General features: G+C 35.7%; 1 protein-coding gene across 9 annotated transcripts in view; it reads right to left on the minus strand.

Annotated features, from left to right (window-relative positions):
* The window catches only part of ANKS1B (ankyrin repeat and sterile alpha motif domain containing 1B), a 442,229-nt gene that overhangs the window by 367,190 nt on the left and 62,466 nt on the right, over nt 1-12,573 (minus strand). For all 9 annotated transcript variants that reach the window (XM_068938515.1, XM_068938509.1, XM_068938473.1 and 6 more), the window contains 2 exons: nt 7,098-7,173; nt 3,838-3,939 (listed from right to left, as the gene is read on the minus strand). In XM_068938515.1, the coding sequence (XP_068794616.1) occupies nt 3,838-3,939; nt 7,098-7,173 (178 nt within the window). The remainder of the gene's footprint in view (nt 1-3,837; nt 3,940-7,097; nt 7,174-12,573) is intronic.

Below are 12,573 nucleotides of genomic sequence, written 5' to 3' on the forward strand. Positions count from 1 at the left end.
CAGCTTCAACAGAAGAGAGAGGAAATAGCCTTCTATTAAATCTCCATCCATATTGTCTACGCACCAGCGCTTATTGTGCCTTCCTAGTGCTCTTGTCATTTCTCATTTGTTTATCTACTATCTCCTTTTTTCACAATAACAAGAATTCTGTTTCTAGAAATAGTAAAAGAGCAAGATTCTAATAGAGAACATAGTGGGCTATGCAGAAAGAGTTGAAAGATGGTATAATACGCACCTGCGTCACGTTCGCATGTGCTAAAACTAAAACACAGCTGGTCGGATTAATTTTAGGCCTACTAGCCTTGGCAACATCCCTTTTATCTTCAATGCCTAATTATAAAGCCCTAAGTGCCAATAGTGTTAACTGCTTGAGCACTGAATGCTGTCATTTCACTACATCCAAGAAACGTGTCCACTAAACTAGATTTACCTGGCACAGTGTTCTAGTACTCTGCTCTTTGAGTACATAATACCTAGACAGCTATTTCTTCATTATCACATAAAGAATCTAAACGGTAATAAGTATTTTAAATCAAGTTCAATAACACTCAGACCTGAGCAAAACACAGAAGATGATGGGAGATATAGGAAAGACAAAGAATTAAAGCTTGAATTGTTATTTTAAATAATTCTGGCTAGAATTAACAGACAATAAAAAAAATGCAGCTGATGTATAGTTTACTCAGCCATTTTTAGATTGTTCTTTAACGCAATCTCATCATTTTTTTTCCTTCTAGCAGATAATGGCCCACCTTCTCCAAAAAGTGGATAGACTTTTCAAACACACACACACAAATATTATGGCAGGAACTTCAGCTGCTATATTCTCAGGATGATGGAAAAGGATGTACAGATCACAGAAACACTACGATCACTTCCAAAAACTCCCTGGCAAAGTTTGTATTTCTTTTTAACCTATAATCTGTCAAAAGTAGTTTTGTAAAGATTCTTAAATAAGGGCAGAACACCAATAAAACTTCTATCCAGGGTTCTCAAATTCTGAAGGCTTTGCAGGATTACCATTATGTTACTGAAGATAATAGAGGTCTCCCTTATTCAGCCAAGATTGACAGTCCTATAGGTTTTAGAATCAGCTGAACAGCTTTGATATTACTGCCACCATGATCTGCTTCCAAAGAAGTAAATTAGTTTCTTCTTTTAAGCAACTTCTTTTCCTTCAAAGGAGTTTCTCATAAACATCCTCAAAACCAACTCATTATTCTCCCTCAGAACTCTCCTTACAACTCTGTTACCCCTCTACTTAGATGGTAGAATACTACTTATCAGGCAGATCAGTAATAATGGCCACATTATTTCCTTGTCTGTTTCTGCCAATCTGTTTATATGCATCTTTCAGCTTTTGTTTCACATTTAGAAAGCTAAAGGTATGGGCCTGGGACAAATACTTTGCTCTGTGTTAGCAGTACATATTGTACAGTGACACTCTGGGATCTCACTAAGGTTACTAGGTTTTATAACAACGCGAGGGGGAAATGGTAATAGGAAAGCTAGGGGACAAAATCATACTCTAGCCTGGCAACAAGGTGAAAGAATCAACTTAATTCCATTGTGTGCGCACAAGGAAAAAAAATTAGGAAGAAACTCTTGCAAAATCCAGCAAGTGATTGACTGACACCATTCATTTCATTTCCTTTTCATGTAAGTCTGCATGAATGACACAATCTGTAAGCCTTCTCAGAGAGTAACTGGAGACAGGAGCATTAACAGGAATATATTTGGGACCATTAATTCTTTCTCAGCAATTGCCCCTTCTTTGCTTGGAATTTATTCCCCAGTGAAGTAGAACTCAGCTACAGTATATTCGGGTTTCCCCAAATCCCAGTGTTTTGCTGATCTTTCAGCTACAACAGGGTACATGCTTATACTTCAGAGGGGAATATACTCATCTGGCTTTTAAAGGGAGGCTATCATCTGTAATGCTAGTAGTGAATTCTGCCACTCATGCTTTCATTTCTCAGCTTTATCTTACAATTCAAACTTTATCTTTGATGATTAAGGCTTCAGTGAACTCTTTGCTATGTAAAAGAATCTCAAGATGGGTTTGACAGGGGAGTTGTGAAGGGGTCCTCATGTTTTCTCGAGGCTCAGAATGGCATCTTTGTAAATATTTTTCATCCTTACACATCATTTCTGACTATAAGGTAGATGGAGCAAAAATAATCAGCTGCCTGTTATGGGCACAGTTTTCTCACTATTAGCTGAAGCTACTAAGCAGCCTTCTTTATACTTTGAAGGCACTGTTATTAAAAAGATTGCATGTCAAAGCACCAAAAAGCCTTGTTCTTTTTTTTGTTTTTTGGTTGTTTTTTTTTTTGGTGTGGCAAACACTAAGGGCAGATACTGACCCATCAAAATACCACTTGAAATGGGTGAAAGGAAACTTTGTTATCAATGGGGTTAAGACTGCAGGGATATCATACAAAAGAGAAGACGGAACAATGTACAAATAGTAAAATGACAAGTAGTTCAGTTGACAATAGAACAATATAATTAAGCTCGGATTTACAGTGAAATGACCGTTGACTTTGGTGCCTAAGAGAGGGATAACTCTGACTGACGCTCTTCATGCCACTATGGCAGTTTCAGCATGATCATACCCCTCTTTTCCTCTACAGAGTGGTATGTTCCTACTGCAGCTCAGTGAAGACAAAAAGGCTGAAATTTCTGTAGCTGGTCTGAGTAAAATTGGGAGCTCTCGTCTGCTGACAGGGGCAGTCCTCACCCATATCTTGCTCCCTAATTTTGATGCCATTTCTTCCAGTTACTTGGGATATAGATGACTCTAGGATCTGGATCACTGGGAGGCTAGTTCATTGAAACAGACAATCTATGCTTATATAATTATAATTAATTATATATATATATAAAATTTAATATATATATTTATTTATATATATATTGTATGTATATAATTATAATATTATTATCTATTACTGTTATATAGTATTATATGCAGTATCATAAATGCACATTATAACAGCTATTATATTATATATGTTGTATATTGCTAGTTAATGAACTGAATTAGACCACCTTGTGATCTGCTATAAGCAAGAAATACAGGTGTGTGGCAGACTGAAGTATTAGCCAGCATATCTGTTGTACCGCACTGAACTGATTAAGATTGCTGATTTAAGGATAGGAAAGGTGGAGATGCAGCAATGATACCATCAATCATAGCTAATGAAAGACTCATCTGAAAATTTCAAAATAAGAAATTGCACACAAGAGAAGGAATGAAATATAACACTGAATCATACACTATCTCACCACTTTACCACCATCCTCTAGAGTATAAAGTTGAAGTAAATAATGGAGTTTCATCAGTCTTACACCGTGAAACTAATATGAGAAATGAGAAACACAAACATATGTACAATAAAATTACATTATTTTGGGTATAATGATAAGAATTATTGCCTTTTTTTGAAATTTAAAGAAAAAGAGAAAGATATAATGAAATATTTTGAAAATTTTCATAATCTTTTCATAATCTTTTCACCATCATAACTGAATGGAATTGCAGTAAGATATTACAACGCGTTATTTTATAATGAAGAATGTACAAAGAGTAAGTGTAAGTGACACACCATACTAATGTCTATGGTCAGAAAAAGGAAGGGGTTATCTCTGAAATACAGACGTTCAACCCGTCAATTTTGTGTATCTAGCAAGCAACAATTATATCCTTTTAATTCAAAAGACTTCTGTTTTGAATAAAGAAACATTATAAGAGCAGAAAATACTATATATCTTAATTTTCCCCAATGATATTCTGATTTGTCTCTAATAAATGTATGATTGACTATAACTTACCTTGAAGCAGAGCAGCAATTTGGAGCGACTGCTGAGATGGATGTTCTTTAAGAATATCTAGAACTGTTCTACCCAAACTGTCCTTTATGTTGGTATCAATTCCTGAAACAGAAAATGACCGGTGCTGAAATTTTTAACCCCAAATATTTCTGATTATAAATGTGGTATATCAGACTTGATTATCTGATAATTGGAATGCAAGCAGTTTTACAACTGTAGCAGAGTAACAGCTGTGCTGTAGTTGAAATACAACATCCATTTCTGTTCAAAGCTTGGGCAGCCTAAAATTCATAAGCTGACATGGTTTCTGTAACTCAAGGGAATACAAAGCTTCTTGAACAAAATTTGGGATTATTTTAACAGACTGTTCCTAAGAAACATCCTTGCTAAAAAGAATGTTTTATAAAATCAAGAATTTCTCTGATTTTTTTTTTTACATGCCTAGTTTCTAATTCCCCCCAAACTGCTCTGATTCATTTGGGATTTATCACATCTACCGTATAGTACCAGTATGTGTGTTGGGAGCAATACTGAAAGAGTTATTAACCTTAGTGACATGTTCCAAATTCATACTCCAAAGAAACTGAAATACCCATATGTAATAAAAGGGCTATATGAACAACCAGAGAGCTTCCACACAGACTGTTCAGACTGTTGACAAAATTGTTAGGTTCAAACTGTGAACGTAAACGTACATAAGTAAGTCAGAGCCTTATCCTGGGAAGGTCTGAGAGAACATAACGCTGCACGTGATCCTTCTCAAATCTCCTTTTGAGAGGCTAGCAGGGGTTACTTTGGGAATGTTTGCCTTATAGAATAAGAATGAAGTGTTTTTTGTTTGTTTGTTTTTTAACTTTAGATCTATGCTCATAAAAGGTAGAGGCAGGAAGGGTCCTAACAAACACAATGAGATTTTTCTGAGGAAACTGAATAGAGGAAATCAGAGGAAGCAGGAGGTAAAAAGACATTCTGGATGCATGAAAGGATTTCTCTGCTCATGAGAAATGGCTGCAGTTCTTGCTATTTCCTGACCTGATCAAGGGTTCCCTAGTTTGTGGGAAAGAGGTACTTGTTTTCTCACTGAAAAATAAAGCCAAAAAGCTGCTAATGTAATTAACTGTGTCAGCTGATTTTCAGAAGCCAGAGACACCAACTTACAACTCTGTTTCCTTAGTAATAGCTATTCATAACATCTGAGTCTTTTCTGAAGCAGAATTAGAGAAAAGGAGGACTGATAGATCAAAGAGAGAGCAGGTGGGGAATATTGCAGAGAGTTTGGGGTTGAAGGAGTTCAGGGTGAAGGCTCTACTCCTCTGTCTAGTGCAATTGTGATCTGACAGAGGCTAGAATGCATACTGGTCTGTGAGAAGTATTAGTTATCTGTGATCTAAAGGCTTCCTAGCTTTCTGTGATGTTCTCTGTTCCTTCCTCTTTTAAGTGAATTAGTATAAAAGGGCCCTGCCTTTCTGAGGGCACGTGAAGATCCCTTTCTGTCTCCTCCTTATTCTTCCAAACAGGAAAACATCTTGGAAAGACTTTATTTTCTGAAAGTAGATCTCAGATCAGGTAAGCAGTAGCTGAGATTCAGATGAGGAGCTGTGAATGGGACATACCTTCTTTTGCACTGTGCTGACCTACAAGCACTGATAATGAAAATCAGTGAGAACTCCCACTAAAACAGAAGCATATCTCAGAGAAGTTATTTCTGGATATCCTTATTGATTTTCTCATTTATCTAAGACAGTTTTTTAGATGAATAATTTACTTGCAAAAATTCTGAAACTCTTATGTTATAGATGGATTCCGTATGTCTGTTCTCTTTCCCTTTCAATAAAAATGCAGCTCACAGAGACCTGGTGCTTTCCCCTTTCTTCATAGCCACTGTAAGTTTATTCAGGAAATGCAGCAAGTAAGCAGCATGATGTGTTTGTTAAGAATAGCTCAGGTGAAGGTAAGTCTCCTGGCCTGTAGACCAAAAAAATAAACTTCTGCCTTAGTTTATATCGTGTTGGAAGTCATTTAAATTAGGTCAGTTTAATCTCAGAACAAGAACATCCAGGGTACGCATGCAGACAGAACAGAGGTGAATATGCACATAAATATACAGGGGTATATTAAATGCATAAATATGTCTTTTAGAATACACATACCCCTATTGACTAACCAAAGGTAAGTTACAAGAAAAGTTCTGACCAAAGACTATCACAGTGTATGAATATCTAAAATCTTCCAATTGGGACCATTGGGTGACCCCTCCTATGTGTGCACCACATTGTTCTCTCTACTTTTCAAAACATGTTTCAGCAAATTCCCCTTGAACTGTTTCTTCATCTTATCCCACTCATCAACCCACATGTCTCATACCTCTTTTACCACGAGTAGAAGAACAGAGGAGAGAATAATCAGGCTCTGAAGAATATGTTGTGCAGGGAGATGAAATATTACTAGAGCACCAAAGGATTGAATATACAATCAGTGCATCCTATAGCTTGGATGACCTTGGTCAGATAGCTGATGGAAGTGGACAGGAGAACTAGGCACTGGTACATAGGTATACTGCTTTTTTTTTAATGGAAATTAAATCCCACAAATCTTGCTTAATAAAAAGCTAGAACTGCACAGTGGTATCTCACTTCTTTTTAATACATGGGGGAACAACTAAAAATTCATGTTTGGAAAATAGGAAATGAAAAGTTAGAATTTATGGAATCTCCATAATGTAGTGACACTGTCACTTCTGAGTGATGACATATAATTAAACCTTTCCTTCACAGGAGTTACAAAACACTTTGGGGAACAAAGCCCACAGGCAGCATAGGCCAATTCAGGCAGAGCAACAGGAGACTGCTGTATAACCTGGAGGTCACATAGACCACCACAGGCTCCAAAGAATGAAAGAAAAAAAAAAAAAGGGGGATGAATAATGTATTTTTTTCTATGCTGAACCTAAATATTGTTTGCTGTCTTTCAGTGTGAATAACAAAATTTTATGTAGCCATTTTATTCTCAAATTTGTATGGAGCTTGCCATACACTGAGTCATATATGAAATTTCTCAGTCATAAGTGAAAATATTCCTTTTGTTCTCTTTGTGTATAGTAATTTATTCTAGAAGAACACTATTTTAAGCAGAGCTACATGTGATTAGATTTGCAAAAGCTGAAAAAGATAGTAATTTATATGACCAAAAATTGAGGAGGCAAATAACAGATCAGCAACGTTAAGAATATTTGTTCAGTGTTTCCTGGAAGTTAGATTTACCTGTTTCAAGCAAAATGCGTACTACCTCCACCTTTCCAAATAGGGCTGCTTCATGCAGTGCACTCCCTTTCTCTGTCTAGAAAAAAAAAAAGTGACATTTAAAATACAAATCCAAAATGCCAAAGAATACTTTTGAAAATAGTACATTTAGAAAGGGAGCATTTTTTTCACTCTATTTGGCTGCATTTAAAAAACATTGAATGAACAAGAACAAATACCACTCTAAAATAATTCCTTTATCTAGGATAGCAACATAGATGCTGTCAGTTCCATTATAAATATTAATAACTATGTAAGAAAATACAGTAGGGTTGTAATACAACTCCTGATTAAGAACCTGCATTTGAGTTAGATATCCAGGCTCTTATTATAGTCAGCAAAGATCTAGTCAGTACAGCTAGTGGAACATAAAGAGCTGTTCAGCACATACAGCAGACTTACATGTAGACATCTAAGCTTAGGTGTTTCAATCTAAAATTGGATCATGCCCTAGGGGTTCAATTCAGTTGCACAGTGAGAGATACCCTGGGATATCCCACCTGGCCTCCAGTTGATGTTCCAGGTGATGTTCCATTTCAGCTGTGTTATATCTGCCCCATGCAGATGTCTTGAATGCCCTAAGGCATCTCAAACAGCATTATATGTCTATGTTTAGATCATTTAAATCCTGCCTTAGAGGTCTGTGAACCTGATTTTGCAGATTTCTGTGATGCAAAATTGTTTGTGAAGCCAGTGGGAATTTCGGTCAAATAAAATTTACAGTTCTGAAAACAAACTACCTCTCTTAAAAAGCTACCTTTCTTAGTATTTGATACTGTTAACTGTTATTGAAGACTCTGAAGAGAATGCATTCCAAATAATAGTATTAGTTAAATCACTAATCAACCACTGAATCTCTGGCTCATCTTCTTCTTTTGGATAATAAGTTAGCTTTTGAGTGTTTCTGATTTTTGGGCAGCTGTTAAAGGGTTTACTGGTTGAATTATTTGTTTTTGCCACATTTCTACCCAAGTGCATCAGTGTCATTCTTGCTATGGTGGAAAGACTTTCAAGAGAAAAAAGTATTTTTACTCTAACATAGAAATTCATTATTTTGAGCTGTATCAGAATGCACCAGTGTTACAGAGATGCAAAGGTAGGATATTTAGAAACAAGCAGAGATCTTGAGATGGGATGTGAGCACACAGTAGGTGTATATATGATCAATTGAGCCTGAAAACTCTTTGTTATGTCCAAAACAGGGATGCTCACTTTTCATCTTTCCTCATACTTAGCACATGGACACAGGAGGTATGCCCAATGTCATTTACATCCAGCACATCAGATATACCAACAGTCTAATGTAGAGGAGAAAGATGTCAGTAAGAGAACATACTATGAAATATATATCTCAAAACAATTTCTAACCTTTCAATTTTCAGAAGCAATCCATATGGACATTCACAGCCAGTTATACTGAACAAGAATATTCAGATTTACTTGGAGATGGTTTCAGAATCCTTTACTCAAACAGTATCTACAGGAGTTATTCACTAACTGTGACCCACATTAACACTGGATGACTCTGAAATGATGTAGTGCAACCACAGAGGTACGTGCAAAGTTTCAGGTCCTGCTCAGCAAGTACTGGGAATGGAAACAGTTCTCTGAAAAGCCAAGGACAGCTAGAGGTCTGATTATTGAAAAAGGCTCAACCTCAGCTTCAGCACAGCCTATTTTCCTCTTTGATATTTGTGTAAAAATGACAACCCTTTGGACTGGTCAGTCATTTACATGAATATAAAGAGAGTTCCCTATCAGTAGGAGAGAGAGATTTATTTTCTTATGAAAGTGAAATTCGCAAGCTACACTGAGGGAGAAGCTTGGCATGGTACCCTATCAGAGAAGAACACCAAAACTGGGGATCAGTCATAATGCATCACTCCTACTGTTTTTAGAGAAAAGGAATGTCTCCCTCATAAAGGATAATACTTAGATAAAGGATAATACTAGTGATGTGATGCATAGACTGGCAATGAAATCCACAGAGGTTCAAATGTTATAACACTAAATTTTAGTCCCTTTGAGGATGGAATGCAGAAATGGGAACCAGACGTGCCTTGACTGAAGCTGTACAAATCTTTCTGTATTAAGAAGGGACCTTTTTAATTGGCAAGAAACAGATATCATTAGACTTCTCAGTCAGACGTGGAAAAGGTCCTGATATCAGAATTGTCAGAACTGGCAGCAGTCCTTTACATTGATCAAAATTCCCCAAATCTGAAGGACTGGAGGAAAGGGAGGTACCAATTCCCTTGATCAAAGAATACATCTCCTCAGAAATGGAATGATAACTAACATAAGAAGAGGAAATTTCTTGTTGATGTCTAAGGCAAACAAGCCTATCTGGAAGCAAATACAGAGCCAGAAGATAGTTCTGTAACAATGAACCATAGCTCTGCAAGATGGAAAGGCAGTAGAGAAACTTAAGCCATCTACAAAGATAATTCATAGTGTAGGGAGAGGAATCCAAAGCCTAATGCCAGTTTTGCCATTTTGTACTTTCTGTTTTATTGAGGTATTGTATGGTGATATTTCCTATCATTATCTGAACAAGATTTTGAAATGCTTTACAGGCATTCTGCACTGCCCTGAGTTCCTGGGCATTCTTTGCTTTACAACTCCAAGTTATCAGACATAATAAATATCATATCCCAGAAACGAGGTTTACATTTGAAAGGCAATATATAATATATGTATGGACTGACCTGTCCACTATATAGGTGATTAACTGACTAAGCCAGGAAATATTACCAGAAAACTGAAAGAAAATCAGTCTGGGAGTACAGAGATTGAAAGCCTAGTACAATGGAGATGTGCAATCCTGCATGAGATGTCACAAAGATGAATGCTACCATAAATCTTAAAAGTTCTAGGCAGGATTTCATGGAATACCTAACAATTGAATCAGTTCCCTCTTGACCCCCCAAAAAACTGTCCAGAAGGCAAAAATGTCCTTGTTATCAGAGAGTCCACTAACCAAACTCCATTTTAACATAGCGAAAATGCTGAGCATCAGGATGAGTTTTGGGGAGGACTGACAGAGTAGATACATATCCTTTTGTAAATGTATGTGTGGACTGTTACTTGAAGATAGAAATCAAAGGGGGTATGTGGTTGTGGTGCAGTACTGCATGTTACACAAATTTAGAGTATTAAAAATGTAGTTGCAAATAATTTCTATAGTCTATATTATTTTAAAATGTGCTAGAGTTTTTAAGTGTAAATATTTTTAACTTATGATGTACAGATGTATTAATATTTTTTCTGTTGTCTGTACTACAGCAAGCAAATTTAGGATTCGTAAACAATATTCTCTGTTTTACTTCCTGAAGTTTCATTGCTTGGGATCATATTTTCCTGGCAAAGTAAACACTGCCATTACATCTTCTACAATGACATTTAATGCAAAAAATTCCATTTTTTTCATGAACGCAGTCAGATAGCCTGCTTGAGTTTGCACCAATGGACTATATGTTAATTCCCTGACTTAACTTTTCTGTATATCAAATATAGAGAACTACAGAATAAATTGTGCTAGGTATGTAGTATAAAATGGTCCATGCCCCAGATAGCTCACAGCTAAATACAGGCATAGTGTCACACCTAGACACACAAAACAAGCAGGGATAGAAGGACATTGTCAGTAGGAACACCAGGATACACAAATCAACTAAGTGTATAATTTACAGGCTCATGTACAGTATTAAGGGTTTTATTAATTAGAGATTTTTTAACATTATGTAAATATGAAGGAGCTTGTAATTAGGTCATCTGTCTAGTCCTTATTAATAGGCAATTTACTATAGTTTAATTTCAGGGATGATCGGAAGGACAAGATGGCACCTTTGGAGATTCATTTACAGAATATCCTCCATACATTGTGACAGCAAGAAGGAAGGGGCATAGCTCTTTCCAGAAGAACTATGGTAACCAGCAATGGAAATTGCCATCACTAGTGGAACAGACAGGGAAGGCAAATAGTGTTAGATAAAAGTTGGATAGGCAGAAGGAGCTAAGTTATGAAGACTTTCATAATTATAAAATTACTGTTCACATGAAACACACCGAACTGTGCAATATCTTATTTTATACTAAGGGCCCAAAATCTATCACTCACCAAAACCTGTGTATTTTTCATATGTTTCAATTAAAATGAACACTTCAAAGCATAAAGAGATGAAGCAGATTTGTATTGCCCACTTCTAAATAATTTCAGATTGAAGGATATTGGATAGACCTGGGAAATGAATAAAATGTGTGATTAATTCCATCAAAATTTAAATGCTGTCTATTATTAGTCCAAATATTTGCTATGATTAAAAAAGTTTAGGGAGTACAGAAGAGAAAAATCACATGGCTAAAGTAAACTTTGCACTTAAACAAATAAATATTTACAATTACAGAGAATGATAGCAGATAGGCTGCTTCTATGTCTTTCTATATTCCGAGAGCTCTGTACTGTTGATAAACTGAGTTTATTTAACATGTATGAATGTGTACTGTTTGATTTACCACACTGGGATTATACATCTTGTTCTTTCCCAATCTGTGATGCAGACAAATTTGATGAATATTAAAACAGCTGAGTTCAGTTTTAAGTAACAGGCTGATATTGTGTGCTTTGTTCAGTTTAATGAGCTGATAGCAATCATCAACAAATAAGTTTTCAGAGGTTATAGAAGTAATAAGTTGAAAATGTGTACAGAGCCAACTTGGCAATAGGCTAAGAAGCAGAATGAAAGGAAAACATTGATGGAGAAAATGGATATTGCTGAGGAAATAAATAAATGTTATTTCCTTATGGCAAGTAGGACAAACACAGAAAAAACAAGAGATGACATAGTACAAAGATATATATATACACATATATCTATATATACACACACATATATATATATATCCCCTGCCTAAGACAAAGGAAAAATAAGAATATGAATGACTTATAACAACTTAGAAGGACAAAAAAGAAAAATAATCCTAAGATTCCAGTGTAGATGGCAATCTCCACAATTACTAAGATAATCTCTCATCTCTTCTTTAAAAGTGATATGTCATTATACAAAATTTGCAGCTACTATATATTTTAAAGATGAGTGAAAAAACTGTGGTATAACTATAGATAGAAATTGCTTAGGGGAATTCACAGTAGTGATAAAATTATCTAGATTACATAAGAGGAGGAACATATTTCATAAAAGCATTGTGTAATATTCAACTCTCATGTAACCATCAGTTTGTAAGTTGCCATGACACAGAATATTTTTCTTCATTTATTCTATTTCTTATGCATCAATTCAGGCATCAGTTTAGTTTCCTTCTGTTTTTTTTTTCCCATTCATTTGCTAGAGATAGGAAAGAAATTTAGAAATAGGAAAGAAATTATACATTCAGAAACATATATTGGAAGCATCTGTTATTTGTTGCTTTAGCATTA

Source organism: Struthio camelus, chromosome 1 (assembly GCF_040807025.1).
Source record: "Struthio camelus isolate bStrCam1 chromosome 1, bStrCam1.hap1, whole genome shotgun sequence".
Taxonomy (NCBI): Eukaryota; Metazoa; Chordata; class Aves; order Struthioniformes; family Struthionidae; genus Struthio; species Struthio camelus.